General features: G+C 45.7%; 1 protein-coding gene across 1 annotated transcript in view; it reads left to right on the top strand.

The window, feature by feature from the left end:
• The window catches only part of LOC122920024 (mucin-2-like), a 354,839-nt gene that overhangs the window by 73,676 nt on the left and 255,781 nt on the right, over positions 1-25,382 (top strand). The window contains exons 9-12 of the mRNA XM_044269233.1: positions 3,127-3,265; positions 11,953-12,063; positions 20,722-20,791; positions 23,120-23,257. Coding sequence (XP_044125168.1) covers positions 3,127-3,265; positions 11,953-12,063; positions 20,722-20,791; positions 23,120-23,257 — 458 coding nt within the window. The remainder of the gene's footprint in view (positions 1-3,126; positions 3,266-11,952; positions 12,064-20,721; positions 20,792-23,119; positions 23,258-25,382) is intronic.

Genomic DNA, 25,382 nt, shown 5'->3' on the forward strand with positions numbered 1-25,382 from the left:
CTGGAAACTCATGGTGCAGGGGTTCACGGAGGCAGTGGCAGTAGCAGTCAGTCAGTGCGGACTGTTTGGGGGGAAATCACCTACTCAGCAAAGTGGCAGTTTTTGGTTAAGCCGCCGGAGGAGGTTAACATGGCCATATGTAGAATATGTGGGCAGAAGGTGAAGCGTGGCCAGGGTGCCAATGTTGGCACCACAGCCCTGCATCAACATATGCAGCATCACCATAAAGTGGCTTATAAGAACCTTGGCTCCGATATGGTGGTTCAGCCTGCCGCAGCTACCGCTACATCACCCAGTAGCATGCACCCGGTTTCAGTCAGTCAAGGCTCCACTATCTCAGCCGAAGGTAGCTGTCTGTCATTCCCATATTCTGCTGGTCCAGATGCTCCTGCTCCTCCTACTCCTCTCGTCAGTCACTCCATCAGCAATCAATCACCAAAGCTATTGCCAAGAGACAACAGTATGCGTACACGCATTTAATGGCGCAGAAGCTGAAAGTGCTCTTGTCCAAGTTGCTGGTGCTGCAGTCCCTCCCTTTCCAAGTGGTGGACTCCAAGCTGAGGTGGAGAGTCCCAAGCTGTCATTTCTTTGCGAAAAAGGCAGTAACATCACTGCACAAATATGTAGAACAGAAGGCAGACTAGTCCTTGAGCCTATGGGTGTCTGCCAAAGTGCACGGCAGCGCTGACGTGTGGAGCTGTAACTACCGTCAGGGACATTACATGTCCTTTACGGCCCACTGGGTGAATGTGGTTTCTGCACAGCCACACCAGTAACTTGGCCAGGTCAATCCGCTTCCGCCTCCAGGTTGTCACGCTGTTGGTCCTGCGACAATGTCCTTCTCTGCCGCCTCATCCTCCACAACGTCCTCAGCCTCAATTGCAGGAACAAGTCATAGTGCCCCTCTAGCATAATACATATGCAGGGCACGGCGGTGTCACGCTGTTCTGCACCTCATTTTCCTGTGCGAACTGAGTAACACAGGGGAGGAATTGCTCTGTGTCCTTCGTCAAGAAATCTAATCCTGGCTTTCTCCCCAACAACTTAAAATCGGAACCATGGTGACCGACAATGGGAAGAACATTGTGCCAGCACTGCGTCAAGGAGGGCTGAGCCATGCAACCTGCATTTCACACTTGTTTAATCTAGTTGTCAAGCGGTTCCTGAAGTCTTCCACCCATCTGCAAGACATCCTAAAAATGGTCAGGAAACTTTGCATGCACTTCAGCTACTCGTACACCCCAAAGCACACCCTTCTTGAGCTGCAGCGGCAGAACGGCATCCCCCAACATAGGATGATATGCAACGTTTCCACCCATTGGAATTCCACCCTCCATATGTTGGACGGACTATATGATGCAAGCGGATAGGAGTACTCCCCTGTGTAACTTTGATGTCAGCCAGTGGCAGCTTTTGCGTGACAACTGCTGTTTGCTCAGGCCCTTTGAGGATGTCACATTATTTGTCAGTCGCCAGGACTATGGGCTGAACAATGTCATTCCACTGCTTTATGTCCTAGAACAGATGGTGGTAACAATGGCTGGTCAGGGGACTGGAGACGTGGCGCCTAAATCTCACGGCGTGGAGGAGGACATTGGAGCACAAGCAATGTGTAGCAAAATGGGTGGTTTGTCTACTCAGGTGACAGGAAAGGAGGAGCAGGAGAAGCCAGAGGAGCTACAGGCCAATGAGGAAGACGAGACAGATGACCCAGACACATTGTGGCAGCATGCAGTAGAGATGGAGGCAGGGAGTCCCTCTGAGTCACTTGCACAAATGGCCCGATACATGCTTACTTGCTTGCATAGTGACAGCCAAATTGTCACCATTTGGCAGAGGGATGACTTCTGGCCCTCTACCTTGTTGGACCCTCGCTACCGGTCCAGAATGGGGGCCTTTTTTACACCCACTGAGAGGGAGGACAAACGGAACTCTACAGAGACATTCTATGTAGTCAGTTGGCCGCTGCCTATCTGCACCATCGTCCATCCTCTCGCAGGTCTGACTGGGGGAGGTCCTCTGTGCTCACGTTCCACACCATGTCTGCTCGGGAGGGTAGGGGTGGCAGGAGCAGCATCAGCTCCATCAGCAGCAGCCTGAGTCTACAGTCGCTGATGAGTAGCTTTCTTCACACGCATAGTGAAGAAACTACTCACCAGCAGCAGCAGGTAGACCTGGAGCAGGACCTGAACCAGCAGGTAGTGGCATACTTGGACAGCACCCTGCCAACCCACATTGAAGATCCGCTGGAGTACTGGGCAGCCAAACCTATTAGAGGGCGGTGCAGGCGGCGCAATGACATCATCGCGCAGCCTGAGCAGTACAGCGCAGGACACAGGCTGGAAGAGGCCTGCATTACATCGCTGACTTGGAGGTAAGTATGTAAGTATAACATTTTTTTTTTATTTATGTACAATACTTTTACTGGCACATGATTGGGGGGGGGGCTCTTTTTATTTCTATATTCTAAGAGCAACGCCTGTCATCTGCATGTCATACGGACTCACAGTATTATTTCACTTCCAAAGCAGACTCCCTATGTGTGTTACTGCAAGGCACAGTGTTCTACACCAATATAAAGGCTCTCTGCAGCCAGGAAATAGTCGTTTTTATAACATAATTCGCTGCGAACATAGTTGGATCTAACAAAATTTTTCCCAAAAATGTTGGCAAACCGGCGAATCGAATTTTTTAAAAATTTGCCCATCTCACTCCCAATAGAACAAGTGCAGATGGCAGGTGTAGTGTGTTAGAATGGAGTAGGCATCACATGGAGGTGATCTGATCACATGACCCTCCATCTGCAGCCATTTTATGGACAGGACCTCTGTGTGGACAGCACAAAAGACTTTGTAAACAAGGGAGCATAGCATATGAAATATAGAAAATGCTGCAGAATTTCAACAAAGGCTATATTAGTAAGTGCCATAAAATCATCTCACAAACATGTTGGTCAACAATAACCAGAAAGTGGCCAACCCCTTTAAGGATTTGATAAAAACTGTACTGTATATTTGGAAATTGTATAACATGCATTATACAAATAATGTTTTTTTTCCTCTGAAATGCAATGGCCCTTTATTATCAATGCACTCAAGTTTCTTCTCTGTTTTTTCTCCGTAACAGCACCTGCTTTAAGGGAATGTGGAGATGTACTCGTAAACCTTGTCAAGGCTCCTGTGCAGTAGAAGGTGGATCACATATCACAACTTTTGATCAGAGAGGTTACAACTTTCATGGGGACTGTTGCTATATCCTCACTCAGGTAACAGTCCTACAATTTACTGCAACAGACAAAGATAGTATAGCTGCAGCATGCAGTCAAATATAAAACAACATCCATATACACCTTACATAAGTGCATTTGGATTTATAGCGCCAGTAAGTGGAGACATTTAAAAATATAAAGCAGTAGCGGCTTACCAGATATCGAAACCAGGACTAAGTGAGTGCTCTAGCTGGTGGCTGGCTATCCGTCTAGACAGTGGTTAAGATAAAAAATAATAATATTTTAAGTGGAAAGTGCTGCATTTTAACCCCTTAGTGACCAGCCTGTTTTGGGCCTTAGTTACCTAATTTTTTTTTCCATTTATTTTTTTTATTTTTTCATTGCTTTTTTTTTTGGTCAAAGTACCCTTATGAAAGACAAGTTGTAGATTTTAATTACTCCTTTTAGAGGTACACATAACCTTCTAATGATCAATTTTTTCAGAATATAAGATGCAGTGGATCATAGTATGTAGTCACTATTAGAAGCATAAAAATACAAAATACAATTTTTACTGTGTACATCTTATGGGTGATATACAGTTGATATGGTACAGACACAACACAAAAGACAATGCCTTATCACATTGCCAGCCACAGTGCCTCATCATATTGCCCATTGACTATGCCAGCCACAGTGCCTCATCACATTGTCCCTTGACTATGCCAGTCAGAAGCAGTAGTAGTCTGGAGTTACTGGCATGGATCTGTCCAGTGCACAGCAAAGAGGAGAACATGGCTACAAAGTCCCAGCCAGGGCAGACACCCCCACATTTACTCTGCTGTGTGTACCATTGTGTGTATTATTTGCACAACGAACAGTCACACTTTACATAAATACATAAATATATATGTGTAAGATGTGAGAGTTCAGTGAGCAGATAACACACAGATAGTACATGCTGTGTCCACACAACTGCACTGCCTGGACTGTCAGTAACTAGTGATGTCCCGAACTATTCGCCGTCGAACAGTTCACGGCGAACATGGCTTGTTCGCGTTCGCCGCAGCGGGTGAACATATGCGATGTTTGGTCCGCCCCCTATACATCATCATTGAGCAAACTTTGACCTTGTACCTCCCAGTCAGCAGACACATTCCAGCCAATTAGCAGCAGACCCTCCCTCCCAGACCCTCCCACCTCCTGGACAGCATCCATTTTAGATTCAGTCAGAATCTGCATTCACAGAGAGAGGAGGGAGAGTGCTGCTGCTGCTGATTCAATAGGGAAAGCGTTAGCTAGGGCATTGTTCTGTGTCCACAGACTCATCTGCTGTAAGGACAGCGTCCTGACAGCACCCCAAAAAGCCCTTTTTAGGGCTGGTACATCAGGCAGCTTTTTTTCATTTTATAAATATATATATATATATATATATATATATATGTATATATATATATATATAAAAATATATATATATATTGCAGTTGCCTGCAAGGTATTGTCTGTGACACCCTGTATGAATGCTGCGCACACAGTACAGTCTGTGGGCCCGACAGTCACTCACTGGCTTGCAACTGCGATTATATCACAGAGAAATAATTATTTTTTCACTGTGATTATTTTTTTCCTGCTCCCCCAAGCCATGGGGCCACCTGTTTCTGCCCTTCAACAAGGTCCCTGTCACTTGTGCCAGGGACTGAAGAGGTGGCTATGCTGGTCCATGTTAGAAGGGTGAAGAGCACAGATGAAGGCAGGTGAGTATGTCTGTCTGTGTTCTCTGTGTCAAGATCAGGGCCAAGGGGCTGGACTCTCTACTCTTTGAGGGGACCTGTCTGCACGGCACCGCCGTCACAGGGTTGCGGGGGTTTTCCTTAACGGCCTCGGCGATTCCCTTCCTGCCTGCTCTCTATCCGGAAGTACCGGGCCGTGCATGCGGTTTCCCAGCCTAAGGGGACATCTTCCTGGCGGCTCAGTTGTGTAAAGCCCTCCTCTCCACACTGTCCAACTCGCCGCAGATCACCTCAACCTGCTGCATCCTGCTCCTGGGGACACATCCAGCAAGGGTTAACTCTGCTCCACTTAGGTAGGACCAGCGCTGCTCCCCTGCTCTGTATCATCTCTGTCTCCCTGACTCCTGTCATGTCGGACCCAGCGGATCCCACGCCCCAGGTCCTCGGTAGGGCTACCCATTATGCCTGCACTTCATGTAATGTGAAGTTACGTGCACCCTTCTGCTGGAAGTATGGAACCGGAATGGGCCAAATCCCTGTTCCGGGCGGTGAATGACCTATCCAAGATCTCCCAATCCACCCTTTCCTTAATGGGTCGCTTGGTAGAGACGTCGTCACCTGCGCAACCTGCTCTCTTTCAGGGCGTACCGTCCAGGAGCAGACACCCCAGCAAGCGTCCCAGGCAGGAACGCCTCTCCTTCTCGTATGCATCGCCTTTGCCTCCTCCCCCCAGTTCGCTGTCCAAAGCGTCCTTGTTAGTTGGGGACCCTTCGTCCGAAGTGGAACTCGCATACGGATACGGATCTGGATCCAGACCGCTCGTCCCAGATGGCTGCCTTAGTGGACAGTCTAGTCTCGGCAATCCGGGACACCTTCCAACTTCAAGAAGAGGACCTGGCCTCCAGTCACCAGGGAGTTTATTTCCTGCATACCAAGCAGACTCCAAAATCTTTCCCGGTCCACGACGACTTTTCCATTCTCACCACTAAAGCATGGGGACAGCCAGGTTCACGTTTCCTGATCCCCAAGCAGCTGGATCTTCTTTATCCGTTCCCCCTGGATTGGGTGAGTAAGTGGTCTTCCCCTTCAAAGGTCGACCCGTCAGTGGCTCGCCTGGCCAAGAATACCACTATTCCGGTTGCGGACGGCTCCTTTCTGCAGGACCCGGTGGACCGAGGGGTTAAATTGCTTGCAAAGTCGGTCTTTTCAGCCATCGGTTCAGCACTCCCACGTCCCATTTTCGCTCCAGCGCTGATGGGTAAGGCGGTTTCTGAATGGGTCCTGCACTTACATCAGGACTTAGACTCAGAGCTTTCCCGCACAGAACTCCAGGCTCTGGCAGTCCAGATATTCCGGGTGGGGAAGTACCTTTTGCAAGGCGGCTCTGGACGCGGGCTATATGGTCGCACGGTCTTCCGCCTTTGCCGTCACCGTTCGGCGGGAACTCTGGCTAAAGGCCTGACAGGCCGATTCCCTTCTATCCCTTCCTTTCGTTGGCTCTCATCTCTTTGGGCCCAAACTTGACGAAATCATTTCTGAGGCCACGGGTGGCAAAAGCACCCATCTTACACAGCCCAAACCCAAGCGTTCTTCTCAACCATGTCCTTTTGCGCAACGCCAGTCCTTTCGACACTTCTCGGACACCCGCCCGACAGCTCCCTTGACCATGAGGCAGCCTACCCAGGAACAAAGGTGGAAGCCTTAGTTCAAGCCACAGCCTGCCTGGCGTTCCCGAGCGCAGCCTCAGCGCTCTTCCTCTGGCAAGCCATCCCTGGCATGAAGGTGAGCCCCCACCTTCCTGGGTGGGGGGTCGGCTCCTTCATTTTCAGGAGGTTTGGCAGGCCCACATCTCAGACGCCTGGGCGCTCGAGATGTTCACTTCGGGCTACAAATTGGAGTTCAAATCCATGCCTCCAAACCGTTTTTTTCTGTCCCGTCCCCCCAGGGAGCCATCTCGGGCGGGGGCCTTCTTTCAGGCAGTTAATGATCTGCTGGTCAGGGGAGTTATCTCCCCGGTTCTGGTGAGGGAGCCGTTTTCAAGTTTTTACTCCAACCTCTTTATTGTGCCCGAGAAGAAGGGAGCGGTCCGCCCGGTGTTGGACCTCAAGATGGTAAACCGTTACCTTCGAGTGAGCCATTTTTGCATGGAGTCTCCTCAGTCCGTGATAGCTTCCTTGGCACAAAGGAAATGGCTGACTTTCGTGGCTATCCAGGACGCCTACCTACACGTCCCCATCGCAGTCGCCCACCAGCGTTTTTTGCGCTTCGCGGTCCACTCAGACCACTACCAGTTATTCACCCTGCCGTTCGGTCTGACGACTGCGCCGAGGGTGTTTACCAAGGCGCTCCCCTCCGTTTATGGGCCGTCTTTGCTCCAGAGGCATCACCTTGCTTCCGTACCTGGACGACATTCTCATCAAAGCGTTGTCGTTCCAGGAGTATGAGGAGAGTCTGCAGATCACCTTGGATGCTCTCGCCCGCTTTGGGTTGATAGTGAACCTTCGAAAGTCCTCCCTGGTCCCGTCCACTCGGATTCGGTTCCTCGGTATGATTCTGGACTCCGGGGCAGCCCAGGTGCGTCTTCCAGCAGACAAGGTGAAGGACCTTCGCAGTGCGGTGCTCTGGTTGATTCCATCCGGGCTTGTATGCGGGTGTTGGGTCTTATGGTGGCCTCGTTCTAGACGGTGCCATTCGCTCAATTTTACACCCGGTCCTTTCAGCGAGCGATCCTCTTGGCCTGGGACAAGTCCCAGGAGTTCTTGGATCGTCGGTTTTCCCTTCCTCAACAGGTTCGGTCGGACCTCCATTGGTTGCTCTCCCCAACTCATCACCTGGAGGTGGGGAGGTCCTTCCTTCCGATCAGGTGGACGGTCATTACGACCGATGCCAGTCTTCAGGGTTGGGGAGGGGTCTTCGGCACTCGGACAGTCCAGGGCGTATGGTCTCCGTCGGAGTCCAGACTGTCCATCAATAGCTTGGAGCTTCGTGCACTTTTCCTCTCACTGCGCCATTGGTCTCCCCTCCTGCGGGGCCTTCATGTCCAGGTCCAGTCAGACAATGCCACAATGCCACAGCTGTGGCGTATGTCAACCATCAGGGAGGGACTCGCAGCTCGACCGTCATGTCGGAAGCGGCAAGGATCCTCAGCTCGGCTCTGTCGGCGGTCCACATTCCTGGCGTTGTCAATTGGACGGCAGACTTCCTGAGCCGGACGACGATAGTCCCTGGGGAATGATCTCTCCACCCGGAAGTATTCAACGCCCTCTGTCGTCGCTGGGGATGGCCGGACATGGATCTGATGACCTCCCTCCTCAATCACAAGCTTCCGTGCTACTTGGCCCGTGCAAGGAATCTCGCAGCTTGCAGGGTGGACGCTTTTGTTGCACCATGGGATGGGTTCACGTTCCTCTATGTCTTTCCGCCGTTCTTCCTCCTGCCTCGGATTCTCCGCAGGATCAAGTGAGAGGGCGTTCAGACCCTGCTGACCGGCCGCGCCGAGCATGGTTTTCGGATCTTGTCCTCCTACTAGGGTACGCTCCGTACCCGCTCCCTCTCGGACCCGATCTTCTGTCGCAAGGGCCCGTCTTCCACCCGAGTTTAGATACTGTACGTTTGACGGCGTGGCTCTTGAAACCTTCCTTTTAAAGCAGAGGGGTTTTTCCGATGCGGTGGTTCAGACGCTCCTTTGAGCCAGGAAACCTACCTCTTCCAGGATCTATTATAGAACCTGGAAGTCCTTCCTTTGGTTCTGTGAAGAGCGGGACCTGTCTTCCAGATCCTTCTCCCTGCCGGTCTGGCCTTCCTTCAGTCTGGACTGGAACTGGGCATGGCGCTCAGTTTCTTGAAGGGCGAGGTGTCGGTCCTTTCTATTTTCTATCAGCGATCTTTGGCGGGACCTTCCTTCTGGGCGTTGCACACACCCTGCCGTCCCCCGCTACATCCGTGGGACCTCAAGTTGGTATTGGGGGTTCTTCAAGCTTCTCTCTTCTTACCCCTGCGGGAGGCTTCCCTCCGCCTGCTGTCCTGGAAGGTGGCCTTCCTAGTGGCCATCACATCCATACAAAGAATTTCAGAGCTGGCAGCTCTGTCATGCCGTGAACCATTCCTAGTCTTTCATCAGGACAAGGTGGTCCTCTGTCCGGTCCCTTCCTTTTTACCCAAGGTAGTGTCGGCTTTTCACGTCAATGAGGACATTGTCCTGCCGTCCTTTTGTCCTGGGCCCTCCCATCTGAGAAAGGTGTTGTTACACTGTTTAAATGTGAAACAGGCTCTGCGGATTTACCTTTCTGCCGTGGCCCCCTTTCGGCGCTCGGACACCTTGTTCGTCCTTCCGGAGGGTTCTAGGAAGGGATTGGCAGCTTCGAAGGTGACGATCTCAAGGTGGATTCGCTCCACTATTTTGGAATGTTACCATGTTCGGGACAGGACTCCCCCTCCAGGGATCACGGCCCACTCTACCAGGGCACTTGGATCCTCCTGGGCTCACTTCTACTAGGTGTCGGCGGCTCAGTTGTGTAAAGCTGTGACCTGGTCTTCCCGCCACACTTTTACAAAGTTTTACAGGGTTCACACTCTCGCTTCTGCGGACGCCGCTCTGGGCCACCTGGTCTTGCAGGCCGCAGTGTGATGACTGTCACAAGGTTCTCTACCTTCTTTACTCTGTTTTGTGTTCCCTCCCCAGAGAATGCTTTGGGACATCCCATGGTCTGTGTCCCCCAATGATATAAGCGAGTAAATGAGATTTTGGGAAACTTACCTGTAAAATCTGTTTCTCGCTTGATTCATTGGGGGACACAGCACACCCCCCCGTTTGGGTCTGTTGACCGTAGAGTTTGTTGATGTTGTTATACCCTTCTGCTTCTCCTACTGCTTTTTGCACAAACTGAGGGCTCTCTCCTGGCCGGAGGGGGTATAGCTGGCGGGGGAGGAGCTAACAGTTTTCAGCCTAATGTCACCTCCTAGTGGCAGCAAGCAGCTATACCCATGGTCTGTGTCCCCCAATGAATCAAGCGAGAAGCAGATTTTACAGGTGAGTTACACAAAGTCTTGTTTTTGTAGCCAGCCAAAAGTTTTTTAATTCTTGTTTGAGGGATCTTCTTCCATTCTTCCTGGGCTGTGTTGCATGTACTGCTCTTTTGAGGTCTATCCACAGAATTTCAATGATGTTCAGATCATGGGACTGAGGCGGCCATGGTAAAACAGCTTCTGCCTTTTAAGGTCATCTATTGTGGATTCTGAGATGTGTTTAGGATCATTATCCATTTTTAAAGCCATCCTCTTTTTTACTTCAGCTTTTTTATAGTTGGTGTTATATTTTCGTTTAGAATTTTCTGGAATTTCATTGAAGCCGTTCTTTCCACTACCCATGAAATGTTTCCTGTGCCATTGGCTTCAGCACAGCATAAATGTTCCACCCCTATGCTTAATGGTTGAAGAGGTGTTCTTTTCACAAAAATTATGTGTCCTTTTTTCCTCCAAATATACCTTTGCTCATTGAGGCAAAAGAATTTTAACCTCATCGGTCCACAGGACTTGTTTCCAAAATGCATCAGGCTCGTTTAGATGTTCTTTTGCAAACTTCTGACACAGAATTTTACGGTGGGGATGCAGGAGAGGTTTTCTTCTGATGACTCTTCCATGAAGGTCATATTTGTGCAGCTCCCCCAGATGGGGTTGAGCAGCTCCCCCAGATTTGCCACTATATTTCTGTGTTTTTATCTTGTCATATTTGTGCAGGTGTCGCTAAACAGTAGAACAATATATCACTCCAGAGTCTGCTAAATCTTCCTGAAGGTCTTTTGCAGTGATGTTGGGTTTCTGATTCGCCTTTCTAGCAGTCCTACAAGCACATGTCTCTAAACATTTTCCAGATCTTAACCTTTTCTTGATTACATTTCCAACTGAGGAAGTGGCAACCTAAAAATATTTTGCTATGTTCTTATAGCCTTCTCCTGCTTTGTGGCCCTCAGGCATTTTCCTTTGCTATAGCTATATCTACGTCCATGCATGTCACTATCTATATTTCAAAATATATACAGTGGTCCGTCAAGTTACAATATTAATTGATTCCGGGATGACCATTGTAAGTTGAAACCATTGTAACTTGAGTCCATAACGCTAGAAAAAGGGAAGATTTAAGAAAAATAAGCAAATAACCAAGACATTAAGAAAATCTGTCAATAATAGATGCTGGAAGCTGTAAATCTGTGGTGAGGGCAGGAACTTTCTCAGGGTCTTGCATAGTACATAGATGTACCCAAAAAATTTAATTGAGTCGCTGCTCAACTGGTGTCCAAAGAAGCAGCTCAACCTGGCACAGACAGTGCGCTGTACAGAACATTTAGTACTGAGGAGGAGCTACTAGACAACAACTAAATATGTTTTACCAGTGAAATGGCCATGTAGATTGGTTGGACCTGAGTCTGAGGCATTGCATGTTGAGTCTATGTTGAGTCTAGTCTAACTTATGATGGCCTGGAAAAGACTATTGCATATTGAAAATATTGCATCCTGAGGACATTGTAACTTGAGGGATCACTGTATATACAATACTCACAAAACATTAGTGGGTAAAATTTCAGGATGAACCTAAAATGCACTTTAACCTTTACAGATGAACTAATGTGACCTTCTCTAAACTTTTGAATGCACATGTCCAACTGTTCAATGTTTTAGTACTTTTTGCACAAATTGCTGTTCTCTAACAAATAAATAAATCGTTTGAGATGAGGAAATTACCATTGCATGTTTCTACTTAAATGCCCTACTTTCATTATATAATATCAATGTAACACAAACTTTTTATGTTTTCCATAAATGTCACCCTAAAGCCAAAGATACCTAACTTTTTTTTGAGTAGTGTATGTGTGTGTGTGTGTATATATGCCAATATGTGAGGGACTGTACTAAAAGCAGTATAAAGCAAGAAAACTGTGATCCTCTCATTACTAACATACAAACAAATCATGTCACTTGTCATTTTTTGTCTATTGACATTCGATTGTTTTCTTTCAGCTGTGTTCAGTATCCTTATTTACTGTCCATGGAGAAATCAAGTCATGCAATCTGAATGAGTTTGAGACTTGTCTATCAAAAATCGTTCTGATTATTAGGAATTCTAAGACAGTAAGTATCCTTATATACATTTTTGATAATCTTAAAGGGATATTCACATTTTTAAAACTCATGGCATATCACTATGCACAACCTCTGGTACCTCTACTGTTCCTTAGCATAAAAGGAGACAGTCTTTCCCCTAAACAGCAGTAACCGTGTCATCTGCTGTGAGGGATACTGTAGTGTGTCCAAAAGGCAGTATTTGACACTAGGCACTGGAGGTCAAGTACCTAGGGCTGGACCTTGCAGAGGAGTTGGCTACTGTATACAGGATTTACAGATTTTTTTTCTTTCCAAACTTCCTCCCCTGCCTCTGTATTCCCTAGTAAATCTGGAGTCTGTTTTTGTTGGAGCATGGGCTAAAGTTGCAGCAGAATTACTGAGGAACAAAAAGAGGTTCTGTGCCTGCTGTCTACCAGTGAAAGCACATAAATGACACAGTCTCAGACCAAAGCCATCTGTGACTGTCCTTACAGGTGAACCTTACAGCTGCCAAGTGCATTCCTCGGGTTTTGGAAGCAAAGAGAGCTGTATAGGGGGAGGGGGCGCTTGGGCCACAAGCAGGGAGGGCGTACCAACAAACCTGATCCAATGAACTCCCCCCACACACACCCTGTCCTGGGGTGCACATACTGTACTTCCTTGTCACAGAATGATCTTAAAGGTCCAATATTTGTGAGCTGACCCATCCTCCACAGAGGCATCTGCAGATATGTACAGTATATGTACTTTTAAGACTATATCATGAATAAATGAAAAAGGATCGCCTATCCGAGAGAGATGTACGTTGGTACCTCTCCAACAATACTGCACAGATTGGAAATTCAAATTAAACGGGGGAGGAAGGGGGCAGTAACGTATATAAAACATAACTTTTAATAAATCAAATTTAGAAAACGGCCCCTAACAAATACAGACAAAAAAAAAAACACACACAACAAAAAGACCTTGCATGGGGCTTGAGATAATAATCAAGAGCCAAATACAGGGCCCAAGCCAGAATTGCATAGAAGCTCCGTTGACGGGACAAAGTAACCATAACTAGGGTTGAGCGAACCTGAACTGTAAAGTTCGGGTTCGTACTGAACTTTACTATTTTTGGACCCAGGACCCGAACCCGAACATTTCAGTAAACGTTCAGTTTCAGATTCAGTGTTTGGCGCTTTTTGGTGCTTTTTGAAAGGCTGCAGGGCAGCCAATCAACAAGCGTTTAACTGTCTACTAATGGCATGGCTGTGGTTGGCCAGTGCAGCATGTGACCCAGCCTCTAAGCTCGAGTCACGTAGAGCTGCACGTCACTCTGCTGTGCTTAGTGTAGGGAGAGGATGATGCTGCTGTGAGGGAGAGAATAGGACAGAATCTGTTATCAGAACTCCAATTGAACTCAGCGATCTACATACATTTAGTTGTGTGGGTGCAGTGCACAATTTTTTTAACCCTGCCCTGAGCCCAGTGACAGAGAAAAATTACTTTTATCCATCTGTTAGTTAGGTGGGCGGCGGCGGCCATTATATGCAAGCTCAGTGCACCTGTGCTTTTGTGACACTCAAATCCAAGCTTGAAATACTGCAATAATAATATGGTTTTAAAAAAACACCCTTTTTTGCAAAATACTTAATATTGCAGCCCTTGTTGCATCTGTGATTATAAAAACAAGTTTTAAAAAATGTAATAATTTTCTGGCTTTGAAAAAACACAATTTTTTGGCAATAGCAAACATCTGGTGCATTTGCAGGATTAGCCAGTGTGCAATTTAAGCTAGAAATACAGCTATAATTTTCTGGGTTTTTAAAAACACCCTTTTTTGGCAAATACACAATTTTACAGCCCTTGCTGCATCTGCACGTGTGAAATTCAGCTTTCATATTCTGTTAGTAAAAAAAAACACCCTTTTTTTTGCGAAATACTTAATGTGATGGACTGAACCGTCCTGAGGCCTAGCCTCCTTCCTACGGACTATGGACCCAGAACTATGGAGACCCCATCAGACCTTTTGGGGTTATAAGGAACTATGAACCCTGATTCATGTGTGGAATTTATATGACACATATTTCCTATTGCCGATTAAAGGTGCAGGGTGTGAATTCAGCAACACAAAAAGGGGTTTAACTCTGCACTGAGACTCCCACTGATTGTGTTAGTGATAGGATTAAGATAGCTGACTCTAGGAGCAGCCGACTCCAAGATGAGTAGATCACCCTATGATAATCCCATCACATGTGTCTCCTCTCTCCCTATTCATTCATTATGGAGGGGGTGAAGATGTCTGTTTGCATGTTGTTCATGGTTGATTGATTTATGTTGTTAGAATTCTTGAACTGTATATATACTGAGTTGATCTTCAATAAAGTGAGTTCCTGTTTTGGCCATCAACATAGAGCCTCGTCTCATGTGTGTGGGGATTACTATACACTGTATACTCCCCTGGCTATAACCCCTAGCTCTTGTAAGAGCTGTTCCTGTTCCTTGTTCCTGTGGTGGTTACGGTGTCGAGCAGAGTGCTTGGAGCCCTCGGGAAGCACTAGGAGCATCCATCAACGGAGGTACCCAGTAGAGGTGCCAGTAGATCCTTCACGCTTAATATTGCAGCACTTGCTGCATCTGTGATTGTTAAAAACAAGTTTTAAAACAATTAAATAATTTTTGGGCTTTGAAAAAACAACCATTTCTGGTAATATCAAACATCTGGTGCCTTGGCAGGATTAGTCAGTGTGCAATTTAAGCTAGAAATACAGCCATAATTTTCTGGGTTTTTAAAAACACCCTTTTTTTTTGCAAAATACACAATTTTACAGCCCTTGCTGCATCTGCACGTGTGAAATTCAAGCGTTATATACAGCTTTCATATTCTTAGTAAAAAAACATACTTTTTTTTGCAAAATACTTAATATTGCAGCCCCTGCTGCACTTATGATTGTTAAAAACAAGTTTTAAAAAATTCAATAATTTTCTGGCTTTGAAAAAACAACAATTTTTGGCAATATCAAACATCTGGTGCCTTTGCAGGATTAGTCAGTGTGCAATTTAAGCTAGAAATACAGCTATAATTTTCTGTGTTTGGCAAAATACAAATTTTTACAGCCCTTGCTGCATCTGCACGTGTCATATTCTGTTATTATAAAAAACACCCATTTTGGGCAAAAAAATTAAATTGCGGCCTAGTCATCTGTTCATGTCAGATACACACTTTAGATACTGTTGTTCTATTCTGCTATTAATAAAGCACCCATTTAGGGAACGATCCTAAATTTGAGAAATATGAGTAGAACGTTAAATAAAGGATGTGGCTCAGGTTGTGTTGCCGCTGGTGGAGCTCCTGTTTCAGGGAGAGTACGTGGTCGATCTGTGCCAGCTACACGCACAAGTGAAACCCCTTCCTCAGCTGCGAGTAGGCGACAGAACCTGCAGCGGTATTTGGTCAGGACTAATGTGGCTCTATGAATGGTGAGGTCAGAACAAGTACAGGCGATAGTAGATTGGGTTGCTGACAGTGCCTCCAGTTCCTTCACATTGTCTCCCACCCAGTCTCCTGCTGAAAGAACAGATTTGGCACCTGCAGCCGATGTGCATCAGTCTTTCTCCTCACCCTCTTGCAAATCAGCAAAGCAGTCTGAGCCCCAAGTCATGCAGCAGTCTTTTCTGCTTTTTGATGACTCTGTTAGCAGGGTTTCCCAGGGCCGTCCACCTAGCCCGGTACCAGAACTGGAAGAGATGCCTAACCACTTATGTTTCAAGATGAATACTTGGGAGGACCATCGCAGCACGTCTCAGATGATGCTGAAACACAGTTGCCAGCTGGAGCTTTCAAAAGTGTGCAGACCGACAAGGAGAGAAGGGGTGAAGACTGGGTGGAAGATGATGTGGAGGACGATGAGGTTCTTGACCCCACATGGAGTCAAGGTCATGCGAGTGACCTGTATAGTTTGGAGGAAGAGGCACCAGCACAGCAGAAGAGGGAGCAGGGTGCAAAAGCGGAGCGGCTGTCCCCTAGACAGTATACCTGCTACTGACCAATGCAGCAAGGGACCGAGCACACCAAAGCCAGCTTCAAGGAGTTCCCTGGCATGGCAGTTCTTCAGACAAAGTGCTGACGACAAGACACGAGTGGTTTGCACGCTGTGCAATCAGAGCCTAAAGTGAGGCATAAACGTTCTGAACCTGAGCACAACCTGCATGACCAGGCATCTAAGTGCAAAGCTTGAGCTGCAGTGAAGTAGACACCTCAAAAACCAAGAAAGGTCTCTGGCTCCTCCTGCTTCCTCTTCTGCTGCAGTCTCGGCCTCTTCATTCACCTCTGGAGTGACAGTGCCACCTGCCACCCCGCAAACAGAGGATCTTCCAGCAATACCACCATCCGGGTCACCAAGCATCTCCACAATGTCCCACGAAAGCATTCAGCACTCCATCTCCCAAACACTGGAGTGGAAGATGAAGTACCCCCTACCCACCCACGATCCCTGGCCCTGAATGCCAGCATTTCAAAATTACTGGCCTTTGAAATGCTGTCATTCCATCTGGTGGAGATGGAAAATTTTAAAGGCTGTGGCTGTGGCTGTCCCACAGTATGTCGTGCCCAGCCGCCACTACTTTTCCAGGTGAGCCATCCCTTCCCTGCACAACCAAGTGGGGGACAAAATCAGGTGTGCAGTGCGCAACGCCATCTGTGGCAAGGTGCACCTCACTACGGATACTTGGACCAGTAACCACGGTCAGGGACGTTATATCTCTATAACAGCACACTGGGTAAATGCAGTGGCGGCTGGGCCTGAGGCAGATAGCAGCTTGGCGCATGTACTTCCACCACCGAGGATTGCAGGGCGCTTCAGTTTGCCTGTTGCTTCCTCCTCCTACTCCGCTTCCTCATCCTCTACCGGCTCCTCATCCGGTCAGCGTAACACCTTCACCACCAACTTCAGCACAGCCAGGGGTAAACGACAGCAGGCAGTTTTAAAACTTATCTGTTTGGGGGACAAACCTCACACCGCGCAGGAGCTATGGAAGGGCCTTGGTGTGCGATAATGGGCGAAATCTCATAGCAGCTCTGGGACTATCCGGTTTGACTCACATCCCTTGCCTGGTGCATGTGCTCAATTTGGTGGTGCAGAGATTCCTTAAAAATTACCCTGATATGTCAGAGCTGCTGCATAAAGTGCGTGCTGTCTGTGCGCACTTTCGGCTTTCTCACCCTGCTGCTGCTCGCCTGTCAGCGCTGCAGCGTAATTTCGGCCTTCCCGCTCACCGCCTCATATGCGACGTGCCTACAAGGTGGAACTCCACCTTACACATGCTGGCCAGTCTGTGCGACATGGGGCTGAAGCTATCAGAATAGTGTGAAGAGGTGCGTATGTCAATATTCAAAGGGTTTCTACAATGTTCGAGAGACAAGCGTATGGCTGAGCTCCTGGATGCAGGGACACTAAACGTTGCAGTGTTCCCGTGTTGCTAATATATGCAACGTTTAGTGTCCCTGCAACCAGGAGCTCAGCCATAAGCTTGTCTCCTGAACATTGTAGAAACCCTTTAAGTTTTGCCATACACACCTCTTCACACTATTCTGATAGCCTCAGCCCCGTGTCCCCTGATGATTCGTGAGGCTGACCCTTTAATCGATGAAACGCGGCAGAACATAGTTTCTTCAGCATGTGAATCCTTTGATATATAAGAGAAACAATACTATCTCAAGGTGTACTTTGGAACATCCGATCATGGTCCCTTGAAGCCCTCCTGATGTAAATGGGATTAGAGCTTTCTAGGGACATTAGATTAGTGTGAGGTTCCGGACGGGGCCGCCCCTTTCGGGGCGATGATTTCGTATTAGGAGGTCATTAGGGAACACCAGTCCAAGTAGGGTGCGCTAGGGACAGTATCAGATCGCTTACCCCGGCTTCACATCCAGACTCGTTATCTGACTTTTAGTACCTTGGAGCTGTTTTTATTGAACTGGCACCTCATTTACATCTACCTGACGATATCCAACTGGACAGGTAAGATCTACCCATTTTTACCAGTCTCAAATATTGGCTTTGCTTATGGTTATGTTTACTTTGTCCCATCAACGGAGCTTCTATGCAATTCTGGCTTGGGCCCTGTATTTGGCTCTCGAGCCCTGTGCAAGGTCTTTTTGTTGTGTGTTTTTTTTTTTGTCTGTATTTGCTAGGGGTCGTTTTCTAAACTTGATTTATTAAAAGTTATGTTTTATATTAGTTACTGCCACTCCATCATGAATGCCTACTATCCATAAATTTACACTCTGCAAAACCTGGATTTTTAAAAGCTTGTACTGTGTTTTTGTACTCATATTTCACATGCACAGTGGAAACAATGACCTCTGTTTCAGCCAGAGCTAAGCCATGTAGTGAGGGAGGTCGACGGATGACACAAGTGGTAACAAACAGGCTCCTTATGACTGCACCCAGTAGCTTCACTGCCTCCCACCACGCTCTGCAGTGTGCACAGGAGCCATTACCACTGTTCACCTCGTAATAGGGAACAGTACATTGATTGCTGAGTGCGATACTAGCGCCTACCTTATCTAATCTTCGAAAAAGACTTGATAAAGGCGTCCTAAAACCTCGAAATGTGTTGTTTGTTTTTTACCCACCAACAAAAAGCTCCATTTATTAATCTTCTGGTTGTCCCCTGTGACTGCCTCAACCAGTTGATGTCACGACCATGGTCATGACTCCTGTAACCGCAAGCAGTTGCCTGCGGCCTAGGTATGGTTGTCAATCACAGGTGAGGGCTGTAGTATGTTGCCTCACCTGTGGTTGCCGCTGGCAACATTATTTATGTGGCAGCATAGCAGCCTGAGCTGTTGCGAGGCAGCTTGCTATGTTGTGCATGCGGTTGTACTTGGCAACGTGTATTTATATGTGTGCACTTTCCTTGTCTGGCATCGCACGGCTGAGGGTTTTCCCCATCCTCAGCCATGACAGTTGAGTTGGGCAGAACCCAACGGGTATACCTCCCCTACTCACCCTTCTAGTGTGTGTCTGTGTATATGAGGAAACCATAGAGAACTCACACACAAGAACATACAAACTCCATGCAGATGTTGTCTCTGCTCAGATTTGAACCCAGGACCCCAGCATAACAAGTTTCCAGTACTAACCACAGAGCCACCATGCTGCAAAATATGCAGTAGAACAGTTCACCTGCAGCTTGATGCCAGGATGTGACCCTTACCTCCCAACAATAATGGTCAGCATCAGGAAGAGTCCACCTGAATAGTTGGCACCCCCTCCGTCTATTTCTATCGGACCATAATAAATACAGCTCTGGCTTGCTGTGTAGCTCTACCTCCATAGCTCTGCACCCAGTAGCTGTACTGCCCCCCACAATGCCCTGCAGCGTGGACAGAAGCTATTACCACTGGTCACCTCATAATAAGGAACAGTACAATTATTGCTGAGTGCGATACTAGCGCCTACCTTATCCATTCAGCGAAAAAGACTTAATAAAGCGGTTCTAGAACCTTGATATGTGTTGTCTGTTTTTTTACCCACCAATAAAGCTCCTTTTATTCATCTGCTGGTCATCCCTTGTGCCTATCTCAACCAGCTGAGCTGGGCGGAACCCAACGGGTATACCTCCCCTATTCACACTTCTATTCTTGTGATATTCCTCCGGCGGTTTGGCGACTTTGTCTGGATGATTCCATCCAAATGTATTGGCACTGGCTGCAGTGACCTCATCATTCTCATCATTTCCACGTACAAACCCTACATCTTTAATGTACTCACCACTCTAATACAGGTGAGTACATGCACATCCCTCCAGGGATTGAGATGTCTTACCTATTAACCCTATGAGCACCTTCTCTCTCTAGCTATTTTACATTCCATAGATAGGCAAGTGTATGTTGGAGTCAAGCACCTATATGGCAGCCACTGACTTCTCAGGGAGTTGCCCCAGTGACACCACTATCCCGGCACTTTAATTCCTTGTGAGAAAAGTGAATTACAAATGTTTGTCATTGGCAGTAGTACCTGAGCTTCTGCAAGCTGTGCGACAATAGCATTGCAAGTGTTCAAAACCTACTGGCAGTCTCACAATTCTAAACAGTAAATCTGCATGCCAATTACGTAGAAAAACCAATGCTCCTCTGAAACAGCTTATATACAGGGAAAAGGGATCAAACATGTTAAAATAAGCAGAGCACTGGTAAACCTACCACCGAGGCAGACCATGCCAGTGGTATGAGATTCATGCTGAGAGATGTACCACCACTGAACTGCTTCAGATGAGTTTTAAGAGAGCTGTATAAATCCATCTGAACTATCCATATGTATATACCCCCAAAAGGCTCTTCATGGTGTGATCTAAAAAAATAAGATAATACTCAACTTATGATCCCCCAGCTTTCTTGTTTCAACATTTCACAGTCTCCTGCCAGTCTCTACTGGTCCATTTTTAATGTGATTTGGAAAACCGAGCAGAAATAAACTGTGGTGGCATGAATGGCAGCACGCACTCTTATTGAAAGCAATGGGAGGCGGTTTCTACATAGGCACTGCATGGCTTGTGAGGGCAACACCTAAGAAGGACTCAGTGTGCTTTGAAAGAGTAATTTTAATTATATTTAGTAAAATAAAAATGTATTAATTTATCTGTATGCATGCTGAAGGTGGAGCTTGTGGATCATGTCTGTTCTCTTCTTTGTTTTAGAGACTAGTCATCACAAACACTGGAAAAGTTTCAGTAAACTCTATGACCATTTATTTACCGTATGATAATGGTGAGAAACTGTAGCAAACTTTAAATGATTTTCTGCTCCTTTACAAGTAATGGTCTATTCTCAGGTTAGGCCATCATTTTCTGATCAATGAAGGTTCGACAACCTACACCACCACTGATCAACGGCTCTGCATTTGCTCCAGCACTGGAAGTCGGCATTGGAAGTACACAGCTCTGTTATTTTAAAGTGGACGGAGCTGGTTACTGAAACACTACTCCCATTCACTATTATGGGATGGAGCTGGGTAGTTCTGGTACATAAGTTACTACAAAACAGCTGATCATCGGAGGTGTGGTTGTCAGACCCCCACTGACCAGATAGTGATGACCTATGGTGAGAACACCTTTAAAAATCCATAATTTCATTGTGCAGCTATACAAGGTACAATTTATTAGGCCTCATCACATAGTACTAGGCTATTATATGGCACTCTATAGACATCTAGAAGTCTATATGAATTCTCCAAAAATTCTAGTATGCGCTATCTAACACAGAAGCATTGCTTCTAGGGGAGAATATCTAAAAATGAGTTGCTCTACATGGCAGCACATGTAGTACATTAGTATGTACAGCTCCACATTACCCAGCCACAGGAAGTCCTTTTGTTGCCTTATGCACAAGGTGATAGAAATGCATATGCAGTTTCAGTGTTTCACCTGCAGCTTACCTTAAATGTGCACTGTCTTTATGGTACATCATTAAAGAGATTGCCCAGGAGAATATAAAGACATGGCTGCTTTATCATACAAACAGAGCAACACCTATCCATGAGTTGTGTCGGCCACTGCAGCTCAGTTCCACTGAAGTGTATTGGGCAGAGTAGCCATACCACATAAAACCCGTGGAAAGGTTTGGCACTGTTTTAGAAGAAAGGAGACATATTTTTCTGATTGTGTGCAACCCTTTTAAGACTTATTCCTTAGTTAGATTTCAAAGAGCCAATAGCAAATACAATGCATTTGGAATGCCTTTTTTCACATTTTGTTATCATGCAGTCTTGTGCTAAAATAAAATTTAAAACACTCAAGGTTTCCCCAACTATTGGCCTACAATACCCTATAATGAGAAATTGAAAACAGAATTTTAGAAATTTTTGCAAATGTATTAAAAAGGAGAAGCTAAGATTTTGTATGGACAAAAGTATTCAGAACCTTTGACACTTGTAATTGTAATTTAGCTCTTTGGGCTTCCCATGACTCTTGATAATCTTTGAGATGTTTCTTTACCTTTATCGGAGTCCATTTGTGGTACATTCAGTTGATTGGACATGATTTGGGAAGATACACACAGCCCTGTCTATATAAGGTCTCACAGCTGACAATACATATCAGAGCAAAAACCAAGGCATGATGAGGAATGAGATAAAAAGATGTGCTGTTCTGATGAAACCAAGATTGAACTTTTTGGCTTCAATTCTAAGCATCTTGTTTGGAGTAAACTAGGCCCTGGTCATCACCTGCCCAATAACATCTTTATAGTGAAGCATGGTGGTGGCAGCATCATGCTCTGGGGGTATTTTTCAGTGGCTGGGACAGAAAGACTGGTCAGTGTTGAGGGGAAGCTGAATAAAAAACTAAATGAAGATATATTCTTAATGAAAAACTGATCCAGAGTACTTTGAACCTTAGAATGGTTGGAAGGTTCACCTTCCAACAAGACAATGACCCTAAGCACATCGCTAAGACAACATAGGAGTGGCTTAGGGAAAACTCTGTGAATGTCCTTGAGTGGCCCCACCAGAGCCCTGACTTGAACCTAATTGAACTTCTCTGAAAAGACTGGAAAATGGATGTCTACCGAAGGTCTTCATCCAACCAGACAGAGCTTGAGAGGATCTAGAGAGAAAAATGGCATTGAAATCACAAAATACAGGTATGCAAATCTTGTGGCATCATATCAAAAAAGACTGGGGGCAGTGATCACTGCCATAGGTGCTTCAACTAGGTACTGAGTAAAGGGTCTGAATACTTATGCCAATGCAAGATTAACATTTTTCCTTCTCAATAAATTAGCAAAGATTTCTAACATTCTGTTTTCATATTCTTATTATGGAGTACTGAGTGCAGAATAATTGGGGAAACTCTTGATTTTTTTAGATTTTTTTTTTGGCACAAAGCTGCAACATAAAAAAAAGTGAAAAAAGTGAAAGGGTCTGAAGACTTTCTGGATTCATTGTAGTTGACCTAATGCAAATAGAGATTATAAAAAAATAAATTAAAAAATGAATAAAAATCCACAAATGTATTATGGTTTAGAACATGTCAAGATAAACACTTATCAAACGTTATAGTATATCTATGTATTAATTATATGTTTGTGTGTCACCAGGAAACCTGACTGTTTTTGAGCCTACTTCATATTACATAATTGTAAATACCAACTTTGGTCTTCGACTGGATATTCAGCTTGTTCCTATAATGCAAGTTTATATATATTTAGATAATTCTTACTTTGGCCTTACCTGTGGTAAGTTTGTAGAAAAATTGATGCCCTGTAATAACTTGTTTATATGAGAGCATGTTTACTTGACTAATATATTTGAGGTACAGAATAGAAGGAGACAGAACAAACCCAGGAAACAGAAACATTTTTGGCCACATAGGCCACCATTCACTGGAAAATGTCTTTGTACAATCAGTTGTACACTGTGTCCTAACTTCTGATAACACTAAGTGCCGGGATACAATGTGGTCTTCTCTAGTTTCTTTAACACAGGGTAATGCTTCATTCACGTGTCAGTATTTCGATCAATGGTTTCCATCAGTGAGTTTGAGCCAAAACTAGGTGTGGCTCTAAACACAGAACAGGTACAGATCTTTCCCCTATACCTTATGTCTGTTAAGGCTCCAATCTTAGTTTTGGCTCACAATCACTGATGGAAATCTCTGACCAAAACATTGAGGTGTGAATGAGGCTTAAGACTTTTGTTGTGTGACAGGTGACCTCCTGTAGACGGGAGATGCTTATTAAAGGGAAAGTGAGTGGTAGAAATTTATATAGTGATTGGCTAGTGTCTGGAGCCAGGAGGGGAGCTGCAGTATGCTACAAAAGATACATGTTTTTTTTTTTATAATTTACTAACAATTTTATCCCACATTATTATTTTAAAAACATTAACTCAGTACAAAAAACATAGTTTAGGTAGTTTATCCATACTACCCTTCCCTCCCAACCAACTTATTTTCCCACCCTTACTGGACCTATTTGTAATTTCTCAATATTAATTAATACATCAAACAATACTTTTATATGTAAATACATATTTCTTGTTTTTAAAAAGCTGAAGGCACCAGACAGTCATTCCCCAATATGCCCCCGCTTAAACTGGCACCAAGTATGAATGGTTATTCAGCCAATTCTTCATGTTTTTCCTCACCGCACTGCCCCCCAGTAATGTCTCCCACTGCCCCCAGTAAAGTCCTCCACTGCCCCACTAATGTTTCCCTACTGCCCCCAGTAAAGTCCCCCACTGACCCCTAGTTATGTTCCCCACTGCCCATAGTAGTGTTCCCCTTTGCCCATAGTAGTGTCCCCCACTGCCTCTAGTCTTCACAAATTAAGCGGGTGGGTGGAGCCTAACCTATGTTAGTCAGCCTCTGCCCACCCATTTAATTTGTGAATATCTCTAGTAGGGCAGTGCTGGGGCCTGCATGTGATGCAGGTGACTTGAGTACTCTGATGGGGCCCGGCATGAAGTACAGTGACAATGCCTGCCCCAGATGGTAGGATGTCATTGTGTGTGTGTGGTGGGAAGAGGGGGTGAAGGGAAGTATGGTGGAGTAAAGAAAAGAATGATCATCTATACACCAGCTATAATGCTGTACTTTAGGCACCAGGGGTAGTGGAACAATTCTTAAACCCCTGACTTGAGCACCAGGATGTTGAATAGTAGTATCATTATGGATTTTGTTCTTCCAAACGCTTTAGTTGTGATTTCAATTAAAAAATTTCTAATTATTGTAAAGTCTGTTGTCAGAGCTCATGCATACGACCGTATGCATAAGGCCTCATACATACAACCATATTTTCGGTCCGTATATGACCTGCATTTTTTATGGGCAAGGTAATGGGCAGTGATAGGGCACATGTACATAGTCAAGGACTGAGGTAGTGACACCCTGGAAGCCTCCGTATGGTACTCACAGATGCCTTCATTGCTCAGTAGAGGTGAAGACTACAGATGGCCTCTTCTTAGCAATACTCATTTAGAGCTTTACTGTGGAGACTTTGAACCGAAAATGCACTCTAACCTTTACAGGTGAACTTAATGTAACCTTCTCTAAACTTTTTAATGCACATGTTCAACTGTTCAGTGTTTCAGTATTTTTTGCACAACTGGCTATTTTCTAAAAAGGAGCTTAATGGCAAAATTCACAACAGTGTTTAATCCATAAATCGTCCAATAAATGTCAGTGTTAAATTGGAATTGGTATTTAAATAGTCCTCCTCATCATGCTGTTCATATTTTGACATCATGAGACCAAGATGACACCTAACAACAGTACCTCATCATTGTGAGTCTTCAAGCATTATCTTCTCAGAAGGAAGTGGCCACAGAGCATAGAGTGTCATCAGCAGGTTTCAACAGAGA

Source organism: Bufo gargarizans, chromosome 10, assembly GCF_014858855.1.
Source record: "Bufo gargarizans isolate SCDJY-AF-19 chromosome 10, ASM1485885v1, whole genome shotgun sequence".
NCBI classification, from domain to species: domain Eukaryota; kingdom Metazoa; phylum Chordata; class Amphibia; order Anura; family Bufonidae; genus Bufo; species Bufo gargarizans.